This window comes from Rhinoraja longicauda, chromosome 1 (assembly GCF_053455715.1).
Source record: "Rhinoraja longicauda isolate Sanriku21f chromosome 1, sRhiLon1.1, whole genome shotgun sequence".
NCBI classification, from domain to species: domain Eukaryota; kingdom Metazoa; phylum Chordata; class Chondrichthyes; order Rajiformes; family Arhynchobatidae; genus Rhinoraja; species Rhinoraja longicauda.
In genome coordinates this window covers 26,275,806-26,299,360 of record NC_135953.1, presented here as the reverse complement: position 1 = coordinate 26,299,360, position 23,555 = coordinate 26,275,806, and the positions used below count along the sequence as shown (strand labels likewise).

The 23,555-nt window shown below is 44.1% G+C and overlaps 1 protein-coding gene across 1 annotated transcript in view; it reads right to left on the bottom strand.

Annotated features, from left to right (window-relative positions):
- Nucleotides 1-7,634: 7,634 nt before the first annotated feature.
- poli (polymerase (DNA directed) iota) overlaps nt 7,635-23,555 on the bottom strand; it is a 54,416-nt gene continuing 38,495 nt past the window's right edge. Inside the window, exons 7-9 of the mRNA XM_078409478.1 lie at nt 19,066-19,157; nt 17,327-17,460; nt 7,635-9,334 (exon numbers count right to left, since the gene is read on the bottom strand). Coding sequence (XP_078265604.1) covers nt 8,340-9,334; nt 17,327-17,460; nt 19,066-19,157 — 1,221 coding nt within the window. The 3' untranslated portion in view covers nt 7,635-8,339. The remainder of the gene's footprint in view (nt 9,335-17,326; nt 17,461-19,065; nt 19,158-23,555) is intronic.

Here is a 23,555-nt window from a genome sequence, read left to right as displayed (position 1 = left end):
TATAGGGACTATATCACTCAATAGATTATGTGATCTGTCATACGTATCCTACTCTCAATCTCTTTTCATCCAGGTCCTTTGCACTGTTAATGAAACTGCATTAGCTGGTTTCGAGAAGAGTGGTGTCCAGGGGTACAGACAGATTTTGTTTTTAATCACTTGTCATACAAGAGGCTTTTAATTTTGAATTCATCTTTAATTCTGCACTTATAATGTAAAGGCATTTGACATTACGGAATTCTCATTGGTAGTATGAATATATTAGCAAATATAACAGTCAGAGTCAGACAAAATTGAATTGATTGAATTGAATTGAATTGAATACATTTTATTCGCCAAGTATGTATACATACAAGGAATTTGCCTTGGTGGTTTGCTCGCAAGTAACAACACGGCATACAGTAAACAATACAATACAATACAATACAATATATCTTTATTGTCATTGTACCCAGGGGTACAACGAGATTGGGAATGTGCCTCCCATACGATGCAATAATTTAAGTAATTTAGACAGCAGCAACCCAACGAAACGAACCAGTTGTAACAGTTTTGGACAGGGTAAAGTGCAAGTTGATCTATGCGTTGTGGCCATCCGGCTCAGCAGGACCGGTTCATAGCAGCTATGGCCCTGGGGATGAAGCTGTTCCTGAGTCTGGAGGTGCGGGCATAGAAGGCCTTGTATCGTCATTAAGAATAAAACATTATAGTTTAAACATATGAAGAATGAAATAAAATACCAGAGCAAAAGGAGTCAAAAGTGTTTTCATATTGCTGTCTTGAAATATCCGTGTAATTTTACAATTAAGGTTAACACCAAGGAGCTATCTTCACTCATGCATGTTCAAATTATGGAGACTGCAGATGCTGGAATCATGAGCAAAATACACAGTGCTGGAGTAACTTGGTAGGTCAAGTAGCATCTCTGGAGAACATAGATAGGTGAGGTTTTGGGTCGGGACCCTTCTTCCGGCATTGTAGTGGGGGGGGGGGGGGGGGACGCAGGTCACGGGGAGAACGAAAAAAACAAGCACCCGTAGTCAGGATCGAACCGGGATCTCTGGCGCTGTAAGGCAGCAACTCTGCCCCATCGTGTCGACGAGGGCGTTTGAGGCAGATATGAGACTTTTGGATAGGCATACGGATATGCAGGGAACCGAGTGGCATGGATTATGTGCGGGCAGATGAGGGTTCGTCATGGAATCATGTTCGGCACAGACTTTGTGGGCCGAAGGGCCTTTTTTTTTGTTGCTGGACCATTCTATGTTCTATAGTATTTCTGACAAACTAACTCTTTAGCATCAGCACATCAGATATAATTAGATGCTTCTCTACTTATAATTTATTTAAGCAGATCAAAGGGATGAATAATCTTTTCATGCCTTTGGCAGATAGTTTCTCTTTTGCTGTTTTCATGAAGCTGCTGACACAGCAATTTCTTTGTATTGAAAGTGCTTGGTTGATTTTCCTCATGAGTTTGTAAAAATTATACATTAAAAGAGTCATGAATTTGGTGGTGAATCAAAATTATGTGATATGTACTTTTAGGAGACTGATTTTTAACTCAGAATGGGTTGCAAGCAGGGAAGGACACAAAAATCCTAAAACTCTCACAGTTTTCAGCCCCAGAGTATTTTAACTCCAGGCTTCATTTCTTGCCAGGAACACTGAGAAGACAGTGCCGAGTGCCATCTGAAAGGGAAAATGGAGCAGCTTTTGCCCAGGGCGGCACTGTAGCACAGCGGTAAAGTTGCTGCCTTACAGCGCCAGAGACCTGGGTTCGCTCCTGACAATGGGTAGTCTGAAGAAGGGTCTCGACCCAAAACGTCACCTATTCCTTCTATCCAGAGATGTTGCCTGTCCTGCTGAGTTACTCCAGCATTTTGTGTTTATCTTCGGTGTAAACCAGCATCTGCAGTTCCTTCCAACACATCCTGACTACAGGTGCTGTTTGTACGGAATTTGTTCTGTACGTTCTCCCTGTGACCATATGGGTTTTCTCCAGGTGCCACGGTTTCCTCCCACAATCCAAAGGCGTGCAGGTTTGTAGGTTAATTGGCTTCGGTAAATTGTCCCTAACTTGCCGAATAGAACTAGTGTGCGATTGTTAGTTTTTGGTCTTTAGAGATACAGTGTGGAAACAGGCCCTTCAGCCCACCGAGTCTGTACTGACCAGCATTCACCCTGTTCTCTAGCACTATCCTACACACGAGGGACAATTTACAATTTCTACTCCTCTTGGCCCCACTGTGCAAAACATCTCCTGCTTGAAAGCAGTATTTTCTTACCTCGAAGAAGCAAAACTGGAAAATATGGATGAATCACAGGTCTGTATACACGCAGCAGGCAAGCCGGCGAGAATGTTTAACACAAGTTTAGCGTATTGGGACTCTGGAAACAAGGAACTGCAGATGCAAAAAAAGACACAAGATGTTGGAGTAACTCAGTGATTCAGGCAACATCTCTTGAAAATATGGACAGGTGGCGTTTTGGGTTGGGACTCTTCCTCAGACTGATCGAGACTGTAGCTAGTTCTGGATTTCTTTATTAGTAGCCCTATGGAGATCACACTAGTCTGCCTTGTACAGTGTGGGGTCACCCTTCTTCAAAGCTTTGGATCTGGGCTTCAGCAGAGAGTCAATCTTCACGTTCACCCAAGGTTTGTGGTTAGGATCGACCCGAGTTGTCTTTGCCGGAACAATAGACAATAGACAATAGGTGCAGGAGGAGGTCATTCAGCCCTTCGAGCCAGCACCGCCATTCAATGCGATCATGGCTGATCACTCTCAATCAGTAACCCGTTCCTGCCTTCTCCCCATACCCCCTCACTCCGCTATCCTTAAGAGCTCTATCCAGCTCTCTCTTGAAAGCATCCAACGAACTGGCCTCCACTGCCTTCTGAGGCAGAGAATTCCACACCTTCACCACTCTCTGACTGAAAAAGTTCTTCCTCATCTCCGTTCTAAATGGCCTACCCCTTATTCTTAAACTCTGGCCCCTTGTTCTGGACTCCCCCAACATTGGGAACATGTTTCCTGCCTCTAATGTGTCCAATCCCCTAATTATCTTATATGTTTCAATAAGATCCCCCCTCCAGAAACACACTTGGCTTCATCTTCATCTTCTCCACTAGCTCCAAACTTGATCGAGCTGCGTAAGAAAGCACCAGCAACCTCTTCACTCAGGGCCCTGGGAAAAACATTACTGGGGCTTTTGATTTGATAGGACTCTCAATTAGTATTTTATATCAGCTTCCAGCCTGAGCCCAGTAGACATGTTCCTGTCAAAATCAACAACATTGTAATCAGCAAAGGATTTGCGACTGCTTCAGTTTAAACGTTCAACTAGCCAGTTCCACTCTCACAAAGTAAGTAAAATGCACTTCCCCACTCATGCCCTTGGGAATTTGATATTATTGACAAATATGTTCTTAATTCAAACAGAGGAATATCTCTTTGTATATATTTTTCTACTCCCATCAAGGTTCCTGTATATGTAGACTGTTCCTAAAATGAGGATTCCTGGTGCTGTGGAAATGTTCTGATGCTACTGCTGCTGTTGCAGGCACTCGTCACCTGATGGCGCTGCAATGCAAGTTTCTCTGCTTTTATCTCAGCTCCAGTGACTTAAGATGAAAGAAATGGGAACAAGAATAGGCCCAAGTTTGCGGAAGATACGAAAATAGGTGGAGGGGCAGGTAGTGTAGAGAAAGCAGGGACTCTGCAGAAGGACTTGGACCGGTTGGGAGAGTGGGCAGATAAGTGGCAGATGGAATATAGTGTAGCAAAGTGTGGAGCCATGCATTTTGGTAGTAGGAATAAAGGCTTAGATTATTTTCTAAATGGGGAGAGAATCCAGAAATCAGAGGTGCAAAAGGTTCTTGGGAGTGCTGGTGCAGGATTCCTAAAAAGTGAATCTGCAAGACGAATCAGAAGTAAAGAAAGCAAACTCAATTATTTCGAGAGGGCTTATATACAAGATGTAATGTTGAGGCTCTATAAGGCGCTGGTCAGGCCACATTTGGAGTATTGCGAGCAATTCTGGGCACCATATCTGGTGAAGGATGTGCTGGCTCTGGAGAGGGTCCAGAGGAGGTTTACAAGAATTATCCCAGGAATGAGTAGGTTAACATATGATGAGCGTTTGAAGGCACTGGACCTATATTCGCTGGTGTTTAGAAGAATGAGGGGGGACCTTATTGAAACGTACAAAATAATGAAAGGCTTGGACAGAATGGATATGGAGAGGATGTTTCCACTAGTGGGAGAGTCTAGGACTAGAGGTTATAGCCTTAGAATTAAAGGACGGTCTTTTAGGAAGGAGATAAGGAGAAATTTCTTTAGTCAGAGGATGGTGAATCTGTGGAATTCTTTGCCAAAGGCTGTGGAGGCAAAGTCAGTGGATATATTTAAGGCAGAGATAGATAGATTCTTGATTAGTACGGGTGTCAGAGGTTATGAGGAGAAGGCAGGAGAATGGGGTTAGGAGGGAGAGATAGATCAGCCATGATTGGATGGCGGAGTAGACTTGATGGGCCGAATGGTCCAATTCTACTCCTATCACTTATGATCTTATGAAGATTAGGCAACTGGTTGTTTCATCCTCATTTCATAAGGCCATGACTGATCCAATTCTCTGGCAGCTAGAGATGAACATTATGTACTTTACCATAACGATTCCTGTGCATAAGCTTCTGTATGACTATTGGAGATGAGATGATGTTCAGCAGCTGTGACAGGGCCTGCACGTCATCACTTCCCACAAGGCAGCCTGAGCAACAGTGCGACATCACTCCCGGATGAGTTCCACATGTTCCACGTATGCTTCAGAAGGGAGGACATTGAAGTGTCTTCTCGGGCCCCCATATCATAATTGTGATCTCAGTCATTCAGGTTGTCATCAGGAGATCCTCCATGAGGGTGAACACTCCAAAAGCTTCTGGACTTAGACAATAGACAATAGGTGCAGGAGTAGGCCATTCGGCCCTTCGAGCCAGCACCACCATTCAATGTGATCATGGCTGATCATTCTCAATCAGTACCCCGTTCCTGCCTTCTCCCCATACCCCCGGACTCTGCTATCCTTAAGAGCTCTATCTAGCTCTCTCTTGAATGCATTCGGAGAATTGGCCTCCACTGCCTTCTGAGGCAGATAATTCCACAGATTTACAATTCTCTGACTGAAAAAGTTTTTCCTCATCTCCGTTCTAAATGGCCTACCCCTTATTCTTAAACTGTGGCCCCTGGTTCTGGACTTGATGTCGCAGTCTCAAAACCTGCACAAACCAACTGGCCAGAGCCTTCCTGGACATCTTCAACCTCCCATTAATAAGCATCTGCATTTCCCACTTGCTATTATACTGGTGCCCAAGAAAAAGTAAGGTGACATTCCTCTAAAACTACTGACTGGTGGCACTACCATCCATGATGATGAAGTGCTTTGAGTGATCAGTTATGGCACTACCCTAGCAAGAGCCTGGAGTCACAATTTGCCTACTGCCACAATAGATCAACGGTGACTGCAATCTCACTGATTCTCCACTGGACCAACTGGACACCCGGAACACACATAGACACAAAATACTGGAGTAACTCAGCGGGACAGGCGGCATCTCTGGAGAGAAGGAATGGGTGACGTTTCGGGTCGAGACCCTTCCGCAGACTGATGGTCAGTTGGCCAGGTGGGCTGAGGAATGGTTAATGGAATTTTCCAACTTCAGGGAACTCGGGCTCTGCGCATCCCTTTTGCAACTGGGATCATCAACAAACACGGATTCAAGGGATATGGGGAAAAAGCAGGAACGGGGTACTGATTTTGGATGATCAGCCATGATCCTATTGAATGGCGGCGCTGGTTCTGTGTGGTCAGCCCCTCCTCTTGTCACTCTCCACCCTTGACTGTGTAACTGGACACAGTTCCAACTCCATCTTTAAATTTACCGATGACACCACCATTGGATGAATTGTGGGTAGTGATGAGTCAGTGTAAGAGGGAGATCGATTTTCTGATTGAATGGTGCCAAAACAACAATCTTGCTCTCAATGTCAGTAAAACCAAGGAGATTACAAAAAGTCGTGGTCACCTCCTGGTCCATCGTGGGTATTAATCACTCCACCATCGAAGGGATGTACAGGAGGTGGTGCCTCAAGCAGGCAGCTAGCATCATCAAGAACCCATCATCAAGAGCCCAAGAATCAAGAACCCATGCCAGCCTGGCCTCATTCTCATTTCACTCTGCTGTTAGGAAGAAGGCATTGGAGTCTGAACAGCATGACTTTCAGTTTTAAGAACAGCTTCTTCACAACAACCATCAGGCTCTTGAACATTACAATCACTCACTAAACTAGAAAGGCACACGGATGCAGAAACATAGAAAATTGGTGCAGGATTAGGCCATTTGGCCCTTCGAGCCAGCACCGCCATTCAATATGATCATGGCTGATCATCCAAAATCAGTACGCCATTCCTGCTTTCCGCCCATATCCCTTGACTCTGTTAGCCCTAAGAGCTATATCTAACTCTCTCTTGAATACATCACAGGTTTCCCGCATACATTTGCAGGAAATGGAGGTATATGGATCATGTGCAGGCAAAGGAGATTACTTTAACCTGGCATCATGTTCACCATGGACATTGGGGGCTAAAGTGCCAGTTTTGCTGTGCAATTTTCTATGTTCCATGTATCATTATCCAGCAGCAGCTCCTGGACTTCATCATTAACAATGGAAATTATCACAATCAACTTTGATGCATGAATAACTCTTCATACTTCTTATTTGGACTGTTCTTCCTCAAGCGCAGCCAACTCTATCTGTCTTTTCTGTCTCTTCTCTGGGTTCTTCTTTCCATTAGTTTTGAGTCTGTTCTATCTACCTCTCTCCCAATCCTCTAACTTTGTTCTATTTTATCCCTCTCTCCTTGGCTGGCCTGTAGCTCTCTTCTACCTATCCACTGTTACCTATTGCTTGAACCATTATACATTCTACATTCTCCAATCCTCCTTTATTTTCTCCCCATCAGCTTCTAACTTCTTCTCCCCTCCTTATTCTGGTTTATGTGCAACTTTATTTTCCCCGATGGACCCACTTTACTAGAGTGGATTTATTCACAAAATGCTGGAGTAACTCAGCAGGTCAGGCAGGTCAGTTACCAGAGTGGACGTTGTCCGGACTCACTAATTCTACACGTGAATCAACGATAAAAGGAAATTAACTGTAGATTATTTGTGTGTATGCAATGCTATATCGCTGTTAATTCTTCCCGAGCTTCCAATGAACTGTTAATTCAGTCCAATGTTCTGAGAATAGACACAAAAGGCTGGAGTAACTCAGCGGGTCAGGCAGCATCTCTGCAGAGAAGGAATGGGTGACGTTTCGGGTCGAGACCCTTCTTCAGACTGGTTCTGAGAATCAGTTTTAATTTGGTGCAGTTCTACGGAGGGGCAAGATCCTCAGCTTTACATACATTTCCATGTCAATATTTGGAATGATAATAATTTGGGCAGTTAAATGTATTTTTTATCAACACAGCAAGTTTATAATAATCACACTAGCAACACACTAATACAGCAATCTGCCGCAGTAGCAAGCAGAAGCTGCTGACATGCATTGAAACACAAATCACAAAATTCCAGTCTCTTTTTTTTAAAAGAACACAACATGATTTGCAACACTCAGCTTTAAAGAACGTTTTCTTGTCATTTTGTCTCAACATTATACTCCAATATAGTCACGTGCATTATCTTTAAGGTAAAAAATGTTCAAAATTCATAAACAACAACTTCTCACTTTGTAAATTCGTATTTTTGCTTGAGGGAGAGAGTCAGCAGTTTCCTGACTTTAAGAATGTACTTCTGGATTGGCGTACCATTATCACAGTGTGCATGCATTTAATGGATAAATTTGTGTTTATTTCCCACTGTTAAAACTTTCCAAGCTTGGTAAAAAAAATTACCATCCAAATCATGAACAGCATTGTTAATTTGTGGGAACATCGGGCTCTGGAGGGATTCAGGGGGACATTTAATTGGAAAGTTGAAGATAATCAAACACACAGTACATCTTAGGGCAAGTACTTGGTTTGGGTTTCGTCATTTTTGGCACATATTGACAGAATCAAGTACAGTACTTTATATTGTTACATTCGGGGGAAAACACATTTTAGTTTCAAACTTCAGAAGAATATTTTCCACTGAAATCAGAATTGTCATTCTCTCCACCAGTGGTACTTGTGGTCTGTTTGAATTTTTAGTCCTTGTGTTGCTGCTTATGCATCAAATATTTTTAATAGAAGAAATTAATCCTGTTTTGCATGGCACACCTTTTAATCAAGCCCGTGTTTTACCTTTTGCTAAAGTACTTCAGAATACTGTTGGATTTTGGAGAGTTTTGAGGGTGTCTTGCCCCAGTGCTGGATTTAACTTTGTTGCCTCGTTTAGCAACATGTACCTTCGACACTGTCCTCTGTTGCTTCCAGTCTGTCAGCAGTTCTTCCTGAAGTTCAGCAGGTAATTCTGAAAACACCTTGACATCCACATTAGTGGGGAATGGCGTGAAATTTTGATCTGTGGGTGCATGTGAACCTCTCCTAGCAGATTGTAAAACTTCACCTGGAGATTGAGGGTCTGGCACATTGGTTGACGTATCACTAAGGGCACACGCATCTAACTGGGTTCCAAGATTGACCGACGTCCTTTTGGAAAATTCCACACCATGACTACTATTAATTGCACTAGAAATGGCTGGATTGCTCTCAGGGTCTGGGGTTACCAAATATTTCCCCTGATCCTCTGTTAGTGACCTGAAGGTAACATTACTTTTACAAAGTGCTTTCTCCATACCCGGAATGTGGGATCTGTAATATTTCATCTGTTCCTGTGATGTGCTGGCATCTGTTATAATTTCATTCTGGATGTTAACTGGGAGTTCTTTAAATACATCAACGTCAATCTCAGGAGGTAGATTAGTATTTGATGGTTTCTGGGTTGGATGAATATCAATGACATCTTCTGCATTCGCCGAAGCGGACTCCAGGTAATTTTCAATCTTTCTCAGTGGACTTGGAGTGTCTGCTAAATTAACATCATCAGACCCTTTCCGTTGACCAAGAAGTTGTCTACTTACTTTTACCTTTGGACTTGTGTCTAATTTTCCAGGGGATTTCTGTGTTAAATAGAATCCAATTGATCCTCTGAGAGGAGAAGACATTGTGGACTGAATTAGATTAGAAAAACAAACATTCAAAAGGCTTACGAAGAACTGAAATTTGGTGTCCACCATCTTTTGAAAAAGCTTCATTAGGATATCAACCAGTGGAGTCACAAGTTCACAGGCACCTAGTGAATAAAAGAGAGGTATAAACTGTTGGGAAGAGTGACACTATGAATAGAAAACACCATCTGTTCCAATTGCCCTACCTCCACACACATAACCTACTACTTTTACAGATCACACTTCATTCATTGTTTCATGAAGGACATTTTTAAATGAGTACTTCCTCATTCAACTCCCACCTCTACACTCTTTGACCGTAAAACATCACAGATACTGGAAATGTAAAATAAAAATAAACATTTCTGGTAATACTCAGCAGCTTTGGCAGCACCTTAACAAAAGGAAACACGCACACGTTTTTTATCATTGTCATCACTTTAAATGTTAACGCTGCTTCTCTTTCCATGGATAGGGCTAGACCTGCTCAGTGTTTCCAGCTTCCTCGGCTTTTATTCCATCCCTCTAGAGAACCAATCTTTTCAGATAAAATATTCCTGTCAGAGTAATGAAGGACCTGTCACATCCGGCATTAAATTTGTCTTGGCTCAGACCCATTCCTGTCATTTGTTTTCGCATTTTCTTGCTGGATTCTGCTTTCTGTGGCTGAGGGCGTTGATTGACTCGCCTCAGGCACAGTTCCACTGCTGGATGTCTATTTGAGATCAGGGTCACAATAAGGTCCAGATCAACCTGAGGTTTAGTGAGCGACTACCATCCATTGAACCCTGTTGAACCATGGGTGTGTGCAGATGTCAAATCAGGACTAAGATGCATTCCCCTGAATCACAGAAATCCTGGCATTACTCATCAGGATTTCACGTGAAGAATGGTGACTTTTACCCCAGAATTGCAGCAGCCTTTCAACTACAGCATTGCAAGGAGCACTCAGCAGAAGAGAAAAATAGGGAGATGTGTAAAAAAGTAGAATTTGGTTGACATTTTAACATGAAATTCATAGATTTGAAATCAATTCTCAGCTTGTTAAAAAGAGATAAGAATAAGGACCCGAGCTGCAATTAATTGGTTTTGAAATCCAGCATGGAACAGGCCCTTCGGTCCACCGAATCCATGCTAACCATCGATCATTCATTCACACAATATGTTGTTACACTCTCTACACATTCAGGGCAATTTACAGGGGCCAATTAACCTACAAAAACTCAGATGTCTTTGGGATGTGGGAGGAAACCAGAACACCCAGAGAAAACACATGCATCACAGGGAGAACGTGCAAACTCCGCACAGACAGCATGTGAGGTCAGGATCGAACCCGAGTCTCTGGTGCAGTGAAGCAGCAGCTCTACCAGCTGCGTCATTGTGCCGCCCTTCACTTCTCCACAACTTTCCCCTTATTTCCAAATACGAGGGAGCGACCTATTTTACTGGAGTGATATGGAAATGATATGGAATGACACTGCAATGATATGAAAAAGTATTTAGATTTGTTGTACAATCGGATGACCAAATAACAAATTCAATTTAATATTCACATGCATAAGATTTTAAGCATTATGAAGGAAAGGGATGTCACAAAGAAAATGGAATACCCATAGAGGGAACTTGTTTAGTGGTATTAATCCCAAACTTACACCGGAAAATACACCCAGTGTTACACCATTTAAAAAATACTCTATAACAATCCAACATCCCAATAATTTCATTTGAACGGACCTGAATTTAAAATGCCAATTAATCAATATAAACAATCTGAGCCAATGAAAACATCAAATCTGATCTTCAAAATACTAAAATACTGCCACAAAATACCTCTGTCTCCCCCTGAGAATATCTTGAACTATTTGCATTGGTGAATCAAAAATGCTGCCTTCTACTTCAGTGAAATAAGTTGCTCTCAATTAGTCAGAACAAAAATGAGAAGTCGTTAGAAGATTTGAGCTTAGAGATACAGCATGGAGCATGAAGGACACTCTCACTTTAAGCAGGACTGGGAAATGGCAATGGGAATTTAGTGTACAATCTCCTGAGTATGCCTGTAAAGCTGCAGCAATCTGAGTATACAAGTTGGGAAGTCATGTTGCAGTTGTACAAGACGTTGGTGAGACAGCATTTAGAGTATTGTGTTCAGTTCTGGGCATCACGTTAAAGGAAAGATATTGTCAAGTTTGAAAGGTTCATGGGTGCAAGAAGAAGGGGAAAAGATTTAATAGGAATCTGAGGGGTAACTTTATCACACAAAGGGTGGTTGGTGTATGGAACAGGCTGCCAGATGAGGTAGTTGAGGCAGGGACCATCCCAACGTTTAAGAAACAGTTAGACAGGTACATGGATAGGACAGGTTTGGAGGGATATGGACCAAGCGCAGGCAGGTGGGACTAGTGTAGTTGGGATATGTTGGCCGGTGCGGGCAAGATGGGCCGGTGCGGGCCTGTTTCCACACTGTATCAGTCTATGACTCTAAGTAAGAATTTAATTGTTCATGTCTCGATGCATATGACTATTAAACATTCATTCTGTCTCATTCTCTCATTCTCTCTCATTCTCTCATTCTCTCATTCTCTCATTCTCTCTCACTCTCATTCTCTCATTCTCTCATTCTCTCATTCTCTCTCACTCTCTCTCTCTCTCACTCTCATTCTCTCTCACTCTCATTCTCTCTCACTCTCATTCTCTCTCACTCTCATTCTCACTCTCATTCTCTCTCACTCTCATTCTCTCTCACTCTCATTCTCTCATTCTCTCTCACTCTCATTCTCTCTCACTCTCATTCTCTCTCACTCTCATTCTCTCTCACTCTCATTCTCTCTCACTCTCATTCTCTCTCACTCTCACTCTCATTCTCACTCTCATTCTCTCTCACTCTCATTCTCTCTCACTCTCATTCTCTCTCACTCTCATTCTCTCTCACTCTCATTCTCTCTCACTCTCATTCTCTCATTCTCTCTCACTCTCATTCTCTCTCACTCTCATTCTCTCTCACTCTCATTCTCTCTCACTCTCATTCTCTCTCACTCTCTCTCTCTCTCTCTCTCTCTCTCTCTCTGCAAAATCAGGGGGTCGAGAGAATGGATGGTTAGCTTCCCTCCTTGTACCCGAGGAGCAGGAATAGAGGGTATGCAAGTATGCCCCATCCACTCCCCATCAGATCACAGTGAGACTTTGAGGGAAGGAGAAAGGAGTTTCACATTTTCCATAATTCATCCACCATTTGCCACGATTAGAGGGTTTCAGCTGCGAGGAGTGTTTGGATTAACTTGGATTGTTTTCTCTGGAATGTCAGAGGTTGAGGGGAGATGATAGAAGTGTATGGCAGCACGGTGGCGCAGCGGTAGAGTTGCTACCTTATAGCGAATGCAGCGCCGGAGACTCAGGTTCGATCCTGGCTACGGGGCCGTCTGTATGGAGTTTGTACGTTCTCCCCGTGACCTGCGTGGGTTTTCTCCGAGATCTTCGGTTTCCTCCCACACTCCAAAGACGTGCAGGTTTGTAGGTTAATTGACTGGGTAAATGTAAAAATTGTCCCTGGTGTGTGCAGGATAGTGTTAATGTGCGGGGATCACTGGGCGGCATGGACTTGGTGGGCCGAAAGGGCCTGTTTCCGCGCTGTAGAATCTAAATCTAAAAATAAATAAAAAATCTAAACTGATGAAAGTGTTTAAGAGGCTGTTAGATAGGCACATCGAAGTATAGGGAAGAGAGGGATATGGACAATGTACAGTACAAACAGAAGGGCCTGTTCCTGTGCTGTAGTGTTATATGTTCGACCTGACAAAAATGGGGTTAGAAGACTCAAACCACATCTTCCTTCCCTATCTGGGTCAGGCTATTATTGTCACACGATAATTGTCAGGCTATTATTGTCACACGATAATTGTCAGGCTATTATTGTCACACGATAACACCTGCACGCTTCTACCACAGGAGGGAGTATGAGAGCCCTATAAACCAGGTGCCCCACACATGTGAATGCATCAGCACTGCTAATACATTTCACATCCTTAACTCCCTTTATTCATTCTTTCCCCAACGTGACAAGACATTCATTAAATTAAGATGAAATTCTTTACTCAAATGGCACAAAGTATGTGTCAAGGACATCAGGGACACATAGAATGCAGCTGAACGAAATTGGGATCACTGGCCTCGATTGCCTGAGAAATGCCAGCAGGTCAGCAAGGAAATGTCAGTATGTCCCTACACAATTTGATTGCCAGTAAAATAAAGATTTGCACAAGAGCACGGATGTACAGGTGTCCCATATTGCTGGAGGCTCCACACAGAGGATTTCACTATCTGTACTCAAAAGTCAAGAGTGTTTAATTGCCATGTGTTAAACGGAACAACGAAGTTCTTACTTGCAGCAGCGTAACAGGCCTGTAAACGCAGCACTCATGGATAAAATATGAAACAAAAAACATTCAATAAATTAAAAACCCCAATATTAGTGCAAAAAGCGCAAAGTCCTTAATGCAACCAAGATAGTTCAATGAAGGGTCTCGACACAGAACGTGTCTCCAGAGATGCTGCCTGTCCTGCTGAGTTACTCCAGCATTTTGTGTCTATCTTCGGTGTAAAACAGCATCTGCAGTTCCTTCAGACACATAGTTTAATTGGTGTTTTGTGGTGCTCAGGATCCTGCTAGATGTTGGGGAGAAGCTCTTCTTGAACCTGGGGGTCATAATTTTCAGACTTCTTTATCTTCTTCCAGATGGGAGAAGGGAAATGAAAAACAAGGATAGAACGTGGCCAGGGTGCTGTGGATTCTTGATGATGTTGGCTGCCGTTCTGAGGCAAAGGCTCCTGTAGATCCCTTCGATAATGGGGAGACCACAGGATCCATGATGGCCCAGGCTGTGTCCACCACTTTTTGTAATCTGCTTCATTCCTGGGCGTTTGAGTTGCTGAATCAGTCAATATGCTCTCTTCCACACACCTGTAGTTCAATAATATTCAGCGACTTTCGAAATCTCCTCAATCTTCTAGGAAGTAGAAGTGTTGATGGGCTTTCTGACTAATTACTCTGAATAATGTTGAATCTCTCTTGACAGCCTGCTATGCTGAGGTCTTGGCTCAGCTGACTCACAAAGTTTATTCCAGCTAACACTTGGATGGAGCTTGTCTGTCACATGATGGGTTTTACTTCTGAAAGACCCTGAGGTGCCTCGCCAATAAAATCGGAACATCTTCTGCAGGGGTGGTGTTGCCTGCACAAAGTGAATGCAGGCTTCATGGTGCAAAATTTAGGCCATGTGTTTGTACGATCAATAGCGATTACACATCGTGGAGTTAGAACAGTCAACATAGGAACAGGTCATATGTCATGACTAGCCTATCTCATCTAATTCTATCAAAATGGCCCCTTCATTTTATCCTCTCACATTTGATTCCTTAGATTCCCCTGACATCTATTTATCTATATTATTATCTTACAATAATTTACATACTTCCACAATCTTCCCATTCCCTGGGGAAGCAGTATTCATTTCGGTTCCCTACTTGATTTCTTATATTGGTAGCTTCTGTTATTGCTCTTCCACACAATGGTGCAGCTGGTCAAGCTGTTGCCTCACCGCGCCAGGGAGCCGTGTTTGATCCTGACCTCGGTGCTGCCTGTGCGTTGTTTGCTCCTTCTCCCTGTGAGCACGTGGGTTTCCTCTGGGCTGTCCAGTTGCTTCCCACATTCCAAAGACAATAGACAATAGACAATAGGTGCAGGAGGAGGCCATTCGGCCCTTCGAGCCAACACCGCCATTCAATGTGATCACGGCTGATCATTCTCAATCAGTACCCCGTTCCTGCCTTCTCCCCATACCCCCTGACTCCGCTATCCTTAAGAGCTCTATCTAGCTCTCTCTTGAATGCATTCAGAGAATTGGCCTCCACTGCCTTCTGAGGCAGAGAATTCCACAGATTCACAACTCTCTGACTGAAAAAGTTTTTCTTCTTCTCAGTTCTAAATGGCCTACTGGCTTTTGTAGACCGCGGCGGAGTGTCTCGTGTTGGCTCCCATTCACTTTGGGAGGGCGGTACGCCAAGGGTGTCCCATGTCTGGTCAGTTGTACCCAGTCTGTGTGGAGCCGTTCCTGTGTCCTCTTCAAAGGCGGTTGACAGGCCTAGTTCTACCAGGACCGGGGGTGGAGGTGGTTCTCTTGGCCTATGCCGATGATGTACTTCTTAAGTTCACTATCCCTGTTGACCTGCGGAGAATGTGTGAATGCCAGCAGGTATTCTCGGCTGCATCGTCCGCCAGGATCAACTGGACTAAGTGGTCCGGACTCCTAGTGGGCCAGTGGCAGGTGGACTCCCTGATGGAGGAGATGATAGATTATGCGTGGAGCACCACGCACCTCCTCTACCTGGGGGTCTACCTGAGTCCCACTGAGAAAGCTTGGCCGGAGAACTGGCAGGAGCTGGAGACGAACGTTGTTGCCCGGCTGGGACGCTGGTCAGGCTTGCTTAAGAGTTCTTTCGTTCCAGGATAGGGTGCTGGTCATAAACCAGCTGGTGGCCTCCATGTTATGGTACCGGCTGGCCACTCTTGTCCCGCCCTCTATCTTTGCAACCACAATACAGAAGAGGCTAGTGGATTTCCTTTGTGGAGATAGGAAGCACTGGGTCTCGGCAGCAGTCCTGAGTCTCCCGTTAGAGGAGGGTGGCCAATCTTTGGTATGGGCGCGTACCCAGGTGGCGGCTCTCCGTCTCAGGACTCTGCGGAGGTATATGGACGTGGAGCATCCCCCTGATGGCACGCTCTGGCCACGTATTTGTTCCACCAGGGCCGTTTCCTAAGGGGGGTTTTGCGGCTCCCGGTGGCGGGCATCAGTCGACCCGCCACATGGGACCTGCCTGGCTTTTACCACGATGTGTTAAGAGTGAGGACTTTTGGTAATCTACAGTCAGCACGTTGTCCCTCTGTGGAGGGGGGTGTTGTGGCTGTGAGGGGGGCCGGTCCTCAGCCTGTCACGGCGGGTGTCGAGCGGAGGCGTGTGCTTGGAACAGTTCCGACCGAGTTTACCTTCGCTCCGCTGGAACTGCTCATCGGGCCCAGGCTCTGGAATATTTTCCGGGAGCCGGCCCCCTACACAACATGAGCCACCTTTCCGAGATGCCCAGTGTGCCGTTTCGTGATGCGGAGAGACGTGTACTGTACAGGATGCTCCTGCACACTCTACACCTCCTCTCCTTCGTCTTCTGTCCGGACACGCCTTGGCGGTCCGTGTTACCACCTGACGGCAGTGGCGGTCCCCAGTGGCGGTCCCCAGTGGCGGTCCCCAGTGGCGGTCCCCAGTGGAGGTCTCTCTACACGGGAGTCCTCCCCCTTTACATCGGGGACCTGGGGTGGAGAGTGTTGCACACAGCCGTGTTTTGTAATAAACCTTTGAGCCGGTTCACGAACTCGTCGGCCGTCTGTAATTTCTGCAGTGAGGAAGAGACCGTGTTCCACATGCATATGGAGTGTGTGTTGCTGCCACTCTACGAATATCTGAAGGGCCTGCTCCTCAAGTATTGGTTGCATTTTAGACCCACGATCCTGGTGTTTGGGCACAGGGCAGGGAGTGGGGGGGGGGGGGATTGAAACTGGGAGAGTGGGATCTCCCTGTCGGTTTGCTCCTGGGCCTGGCCAAGATGGCCATTCGCGGGTCCAGGCAGCGGACGGTCGATGGTCACACCAGAGTCGGCTGCCTGCCCCTCTTCCGGGCCTACGTCCGTGCTCGCGTGTCCATGGAGAGGGAACACGCGGTGTCCACGGGGACTCTGGAGGCCTTCCATGAACGCTGGTCGCCGCGGGGGGTCGAGGGCATTGTAAATAAAGATCACACCATTGTACTGTAATGATTGCTTGGTGTATTGTGTCCATTGAGCATTTACGTACTTTAGGTACATTGTAATATGCATTTGTTGAATAAAGTCCTTGGAATGGAAAAAAAAGGGAAGAGGGAGTGAGGGAAAGAGAGAGAGTTGTGGAGAAATAAGTGGAAATGAATGGGGAAATAGATTCGATGGGATTGCTCCAAGAAATGACATTGGCTCATTGAATTGCCTCCTCCTATGTTGTAAGAATATGTGTGAGAATATGAAAATAACAATAACATTACCTGTGTTAAGTTTCTGCATTAGTTGGTTTGGAACAGGGCATTGTCGACTCTCGCGGTTGAACCATTTGTTGGAAGCCGAAGAGCGTCTAATGCTCAACCTAATGGTCCGTGGTACACGCCCGTCTTTACGCAATCTGCAAAATATACATGCAATGTCCTCAAGGCAAGTACATAATTCACTGAAGCACCGCTCGCATTTATATCAAAGGACTGCAATACAAAAACAGGGATGTAATGCTGAGGCCCTATAAGGCATAAGGCACTGGTCAGGCCGCATTTGAACTACTGTGAGCAAATTTGTGCCCCATATCTGAGGAAGGGTGTGCTGGCGCTGGAGAGGGTCCAGAGGAGGTTTACAAGAATGATTCCAGGAATGAGTGGGTTAACATATGATGAGCGTTTGACAGCACTGGGCCTCGACTCGCTGGTGTTTAGAAGGTTGAGGGGGGACCTCATTGAAGCTTACAGAATAATGAAAGGCATAGTTAGGTGGGGGAGTCTAGGACCAGAGGTCATAACCTCAGAATTAAAGGGCGCTCTGAGTTAGCCTCCTTAGAAAGGAGGTGAGGAGGAACGTCTTTAGTCAGAGGGTAGTTAATCTGTGGAACTCAGCACAGTATCAGAGGGCTGTGGAGGCTAACTCAATGGATATTTTTAAGGCAGAGATTGGCAAATTCTTGAATCGAACGGGTGTCAAGGGTTATGGGGAGAAGGCAGGAAAATGGGATTAGGAGGCAGAGATCAGCCATGATTGAATGGCGAAGTAGATTTGATGGGCCGAGTGGCCTAATTCTACTCGTATAACTTGTGAACTTGTGAAAAGTGGCCATGTCTTTCTGTTTAGTTGGATTGCTAATGCTGCCAGGAGATTCGACACCACATGAGTGGCACAGTTCATGACATTTCACGTTTACTCTTGATAAACCCATTCTTTGCTTTTAATTTGTGAATATTATAACTTGCTAATAAGTTATGCTAATGGTGGGGGAGGTCATTTTTATCAGCTGGTGTCATGGGGGTATTGGATAGATAGCAACCTCATGTGGTTCTCTATACACGTACGTTATTTGATTTGTGATACATGTTCATGGTGGCCCCTAACGTAAAAAGCCAAAATAATGCCAAATATTTTATGTGTAAGAACAGAAAAGATCATAAGCAAATACATTAACCCTTAAGTATTTACTGAAATAAAGAAAGTGCAATTTTTGCAATTTTGTAATGCATATTGAGCTCTCTCCCTTGCCTCACTAAAAAAAACAGAAAGATAGTGTTATGGTGGTCAATTTTAATTCCAATCTATTTTTTTTCTATTAAAAACAGAAAATTTAAAAAAAAGAGCAGCCAAAAGTCCATCAAGCAGATTATGGCAGGAGTTTGCTTAAACAGCTGGAAAGCAGAGTGATTTAGATTCTAACCTTGTGTGCCATGTTTTCCGTATGTTAGTGAAGGCACAGCCTTCAGCTGTCTTGTTCATGGACAATGACGCAGGGAAATGTGGAGCGGGCAGAATCCAATGTCAACATTCCCACTATCTGACTGCATACATAAGACCCTGACATTGAAATACCTGGGGAGATGGCCAGGACCCTGAAGATTTTGTTTTACATAAACTGATATTAGTCAGCCTTCTTTGTTAAAAATTATGAATTCTTTGTATAAACATGGGATAATACCATGATGTAAATGTCACCAGTTCAAAAGATTTTTAGAAGGTCAAGTGAGCAGGACTGACAAACCTGACTAGAAGACTAATCAGCAGCTCCTCAAGCTTCATTCTGATTTCAACTAATGAGGAGCATTTCCTGAAGGAATCTTCATTACTGAGGGACTGTGGAAAAAAAAATGTACGTGATTAACAAAATGTTTTAACTCTTGCAGGCAATTAATGTTGATCTGCTTGAAAAAGTCAACATTAAATAACTTGACTGAATAGTTTTTATCTGAAATATATCACAAGGATCTAAACATATTAAAAAGTTCAATTTATGTTCAATTAGCTGATTCCAGTGGGTTAATATTATAGACAATAGACAATAGACAATAGGTGCAGGAGTAGGCCATTCGGCCCTTCGAGCCAGCACCGCCATTCAATGTGATCATGGCTGATCATTCACAATCAGTACCCCGTTCCTGCCTTCTCCCCATTTCCCTTGACTCTGCTATCTTTAAGAGCTCTATCTAACTCTCTCTTGAAAGCAAATATTGGTGGGATTAAAGTCAATTTTCAAGTCAAGTCAATTTTATTTGTATAGCACATTTAAAAACAACCCACGTTGACCAAAGTGCTGTACATCTGATTAGGTACTATGGAAAAAAATGAAACATACAGTAGCATGCAAACAGTTCACAGCGCCTCCTCAATGAGCCTCAAACGCTAGGGAGTAGAAATAGGTTTTGAGCCTGGACTTAAAGGAGTCGATGGAGGGGGCAGTTCTGATGGGGAGAGGGATGCTGTTCCACAGTCTAGGAGCTGCAACCGCAAAAGTGCGGTCACCCCTGAGCTTAAGCCTAGACCGCGGTTTATCCAGTTATATCTGTTTGTGTAATAATCATTTGCTGCTTCAATAGCAATTGGTGCCACTGTCTGGTGCACCAGAAATATTTAGAAGAAATAACCAGTGCTCCTGGTTGCAGTCAGAGTGATGCCTGTTTATGGGTGGATGTTTGGGGAAGATAAGACTAATCTCAGAGAACAAGGCTATTCTTTAACACGACCAGCACTACACAGATGAATTGCCTGCTAACTATTGCACATGACCAATAGGTTGACGATGTTCATGCAATTAAATGTAGCAACATGGAACTGCAGGTGGTGGTTTACAAAAAAAGATACAAAGTGCTGGAGTAACCCAGCGGGTCTGAAGAAGTGTCCCGACCCAAAATGTCACCAATCAGTGTCGTCCAGGGTTGCTGCCTCACCCGCTGAGATACTCCAGCATTTGTGTCTTTTTTTCCATGCAATTAAATATTAAATAAATTAAATAGATCGTTATTTTCAAAGGAGGAAGGCAGAAGACTGGAAATCTGAAGAAGGGTCTCGACCCTATATGTCACCCATTCCTTTTCTCCAGAGATACTGGTCCAGGAACGCTGAGGCCCTGTACCAGAAGGGACAGAGCCGGCTGAACTTTTTGAGAAGGCTCCGCTCCTTCAACGTCTGCAGTAAGATGCTCCAGATGTCCTGGGGCAGCAGGGCGACGGCCGTGGACGCCAATAGGCTTAACAAACTCATCAGGAAGCCTGGCTTCATCATGGAGATGGAGATGGATTCATAGGTGGTGGTCTTGAAGGGGAGGATGCTCCTCAAACTGCAGAGCATCCAGGATAATACAGCTCACCCCCTCCATGACACACTGGTTAACCTGAGGAATACCTTCAGCAACAGACTGGTTCCACCAAGATGCAGGGCAGAACGCCACAGGAGATCCTTCTTCCCTGTGGCTAAAAAAACTGTACAACTCCTACCCCTTCTGTCGTGGGGTAGACTGACACACCCCCCCTCCCCCCAATCTTTGCACATCCCCAATCCTTTCTACTCGTCACTTTAATTTCAAGTTTCATGGAGTTTGTGTTTTTATGCTGTTGGCAGATCAATTTCTCTCCTGGGATAAAGTTATATTGTATCGTATCTTATGCTGTCTAACCTGCTGAGTTACTCCAGGCTTTTGTGTCTATCACTGGAAATCTAATATTGATTGATGAGTCTTTTGGTGGAGGGGAAGAGACTTGAGAATTCATGAAATTTGCAGCACAGGAGGGGTCTATTTGGCCCACTGTTCATGCTGGTGCATACATAGTACAATATCAATCATTAGAAAGTATGATACGAAACCACATCTGCTGTTTTCAATGGGTGACCTTTGGTCAAGCCTGAATTCAGTAACCTGCAATCTCAATTAAGCAATTTAGATATCTTGTGCAGAATTTTCATGATGCCCTTAAAATCCTTTATAGCAGTTATTCTTCAGTCTGACCTGCTATGTCATCCTCAATTTTTATTTCAGCTGACCGTGATATGATTAATATGACCAAATTTATCTGCCAAACATCAAGGCACTGCCTCACAAAAGACAACATGTCCAGGTAGTTCAGCAAATTATTCTAGCAGGTTAAACATGGCTCTATGGATTACGATGTATGACACACCTATTTAACAGGTTAAGGCATGTAATTCTCGCCCTGAGCATACTGTTTAATCTTTGGCTAACCATTTCCTGTCAGATTGGCTCATAATCTCCCAGCTGCCTGATCGCTCAGTCAGATGGTGCTTTCAGACTGTGATCGAGCAATCCGTTGAGATGGAAATGACTTGGGAGGATTGGTGCCTGCTGAAGATCTGGTTTGTAGAAACAACAATGCGATAATAAGATCATGATGGTCAAAGTTATTGAAGAGAAGCTTCGAATGTTTTTTTCTGACTTTTAACTAAAATGCCTATAAACAAACTCAGATTTATTTTAACACAATGTAGGAGATTTCTCCTTTTGGTCTGGTTAATATTCTTCCTGTAAACAATAGCACATAATAAAATGTTGTTGTTGCAGAATGCGGATATATATATATATATATATATATATATATACTGATGTGTTGGCCTAAATAGCAGTCTCAAAAACAACATTGATAGATTTTATATTTTAGTTTAGTTTAGTGCAGAGATACAGCGCGGAAACCGGCCCTTTGGCCCAGTGAGTGCGCACCGACCAGTGACCCCAGCACATTAACACAAGCCCACGCACACTAGGGACAATTTACACTTATACCAAGTATACAAACCCAAGCCAATTAATCTACAAACCTGTACGTCTTTGGAGTGTGGGAGGAAGCCGAAGATCTCAGAGAAAACCCACGCGGGTCACGGGGAGAACGTACAAACTCCATACAGACGGCACCGGTGGTCAGGGTCGAACCCGGGTCTCCGGAGCTGCAAGGGCTGTGAGGCAGCAACTCTACCGCTGCGCCGCCATCATTTCTTGATGAAATGACATGAACTCATGAGCCAGGTCATCCAAATCAACAATCAACAACAGTTTTCTAGGTATTCGTGGCTGTAAAACATTCTAATCCTTCAATCTTTGCTCATCCATGCTGAATTCCCAATGGTGCTCAGCAGAAAGCTTGCGTGGCATTTTCAGCACAGCAAAGATATAAACTGCTCACCCTGTAGACCAAAGTGACCAGTTGTCCTACACATTGATTATGTCAACGTGTGCGTGTGTGTGTGTGCGAACTCCAGAAATAATGTTTACTATTTGTAATTATGAGAGCTCATACATTTACAAGGAAGTGTTTGCAAACATTTGTTATCGAGTGCCGGTTAAGCTCTGTCCCCAAATAATTATTCCCATTTTAAAACTGAGGACCAACCAAATTCAAACCATGGATGCACATTCTTTGCTCTTCCTATCTTTAAAACGTTTAGCTGTTTATATCATCCTCCTTTCCACTACTTCAAATCCTTTTCAATGCACAATTTCCCTATCACCAGCAATTCACGAGCACCAACATTAATCCATGCACATTTTTAAGCAATAAACCTAATTGACTTAAATGGCAATTTCACACAGTATTACTTGCAAATCAAATTTGTCACGGTTCCATAATGGTTTCCCCATGAACCTGGTTAAAATCCAGCAGGAACTTGTGGGAAAGTAATATGTATCCCTGACCAGGATTTTTTATTAATCTAACCTCATCATCCTTTCTGATAAAAGGTCATCAACCTGAAACATTAACTTTGTGTCTTCATCTCCAGATCCTCTTCATCTTCTTAAGCCCTTTGCTCCTCTAGTGAGCATAGTCCATTGACAAATGTCCTCCACCTCATTCGGTTGTTGGAGGTTCATTCAAGATCTCCCCAGTTGAGGCCACTCCCAGACATTTCTGCCTGGACACCTCTTCTCCAGCTGTTCCTGGGGCGACCTCTTTTCCTTTTTCCTTGGGGGTTCCATTTCAGGGCTTGCCGGGTGGTGATTGTGGCAGGTTTTCTGTGGGTGTGTCCAATCCAACTCCATTTTCTCTTTCGAATTTGTAAGTCAATGGGATCCTGGCTTGTTCTTTTCCACAGGTCCACATTGCTTACTTTGTCTCTCCACCAGATGTTTAGTATACTCCTGAGGCAGGTGTTAATGAATGTTTGCAGCCTGTTTGTTGTGTGTGTTGTTGTTTTCCATGTCTCTGATCCATACAGCATTACCTGCTTCACATTTGAGTTAAAGATGCGTAT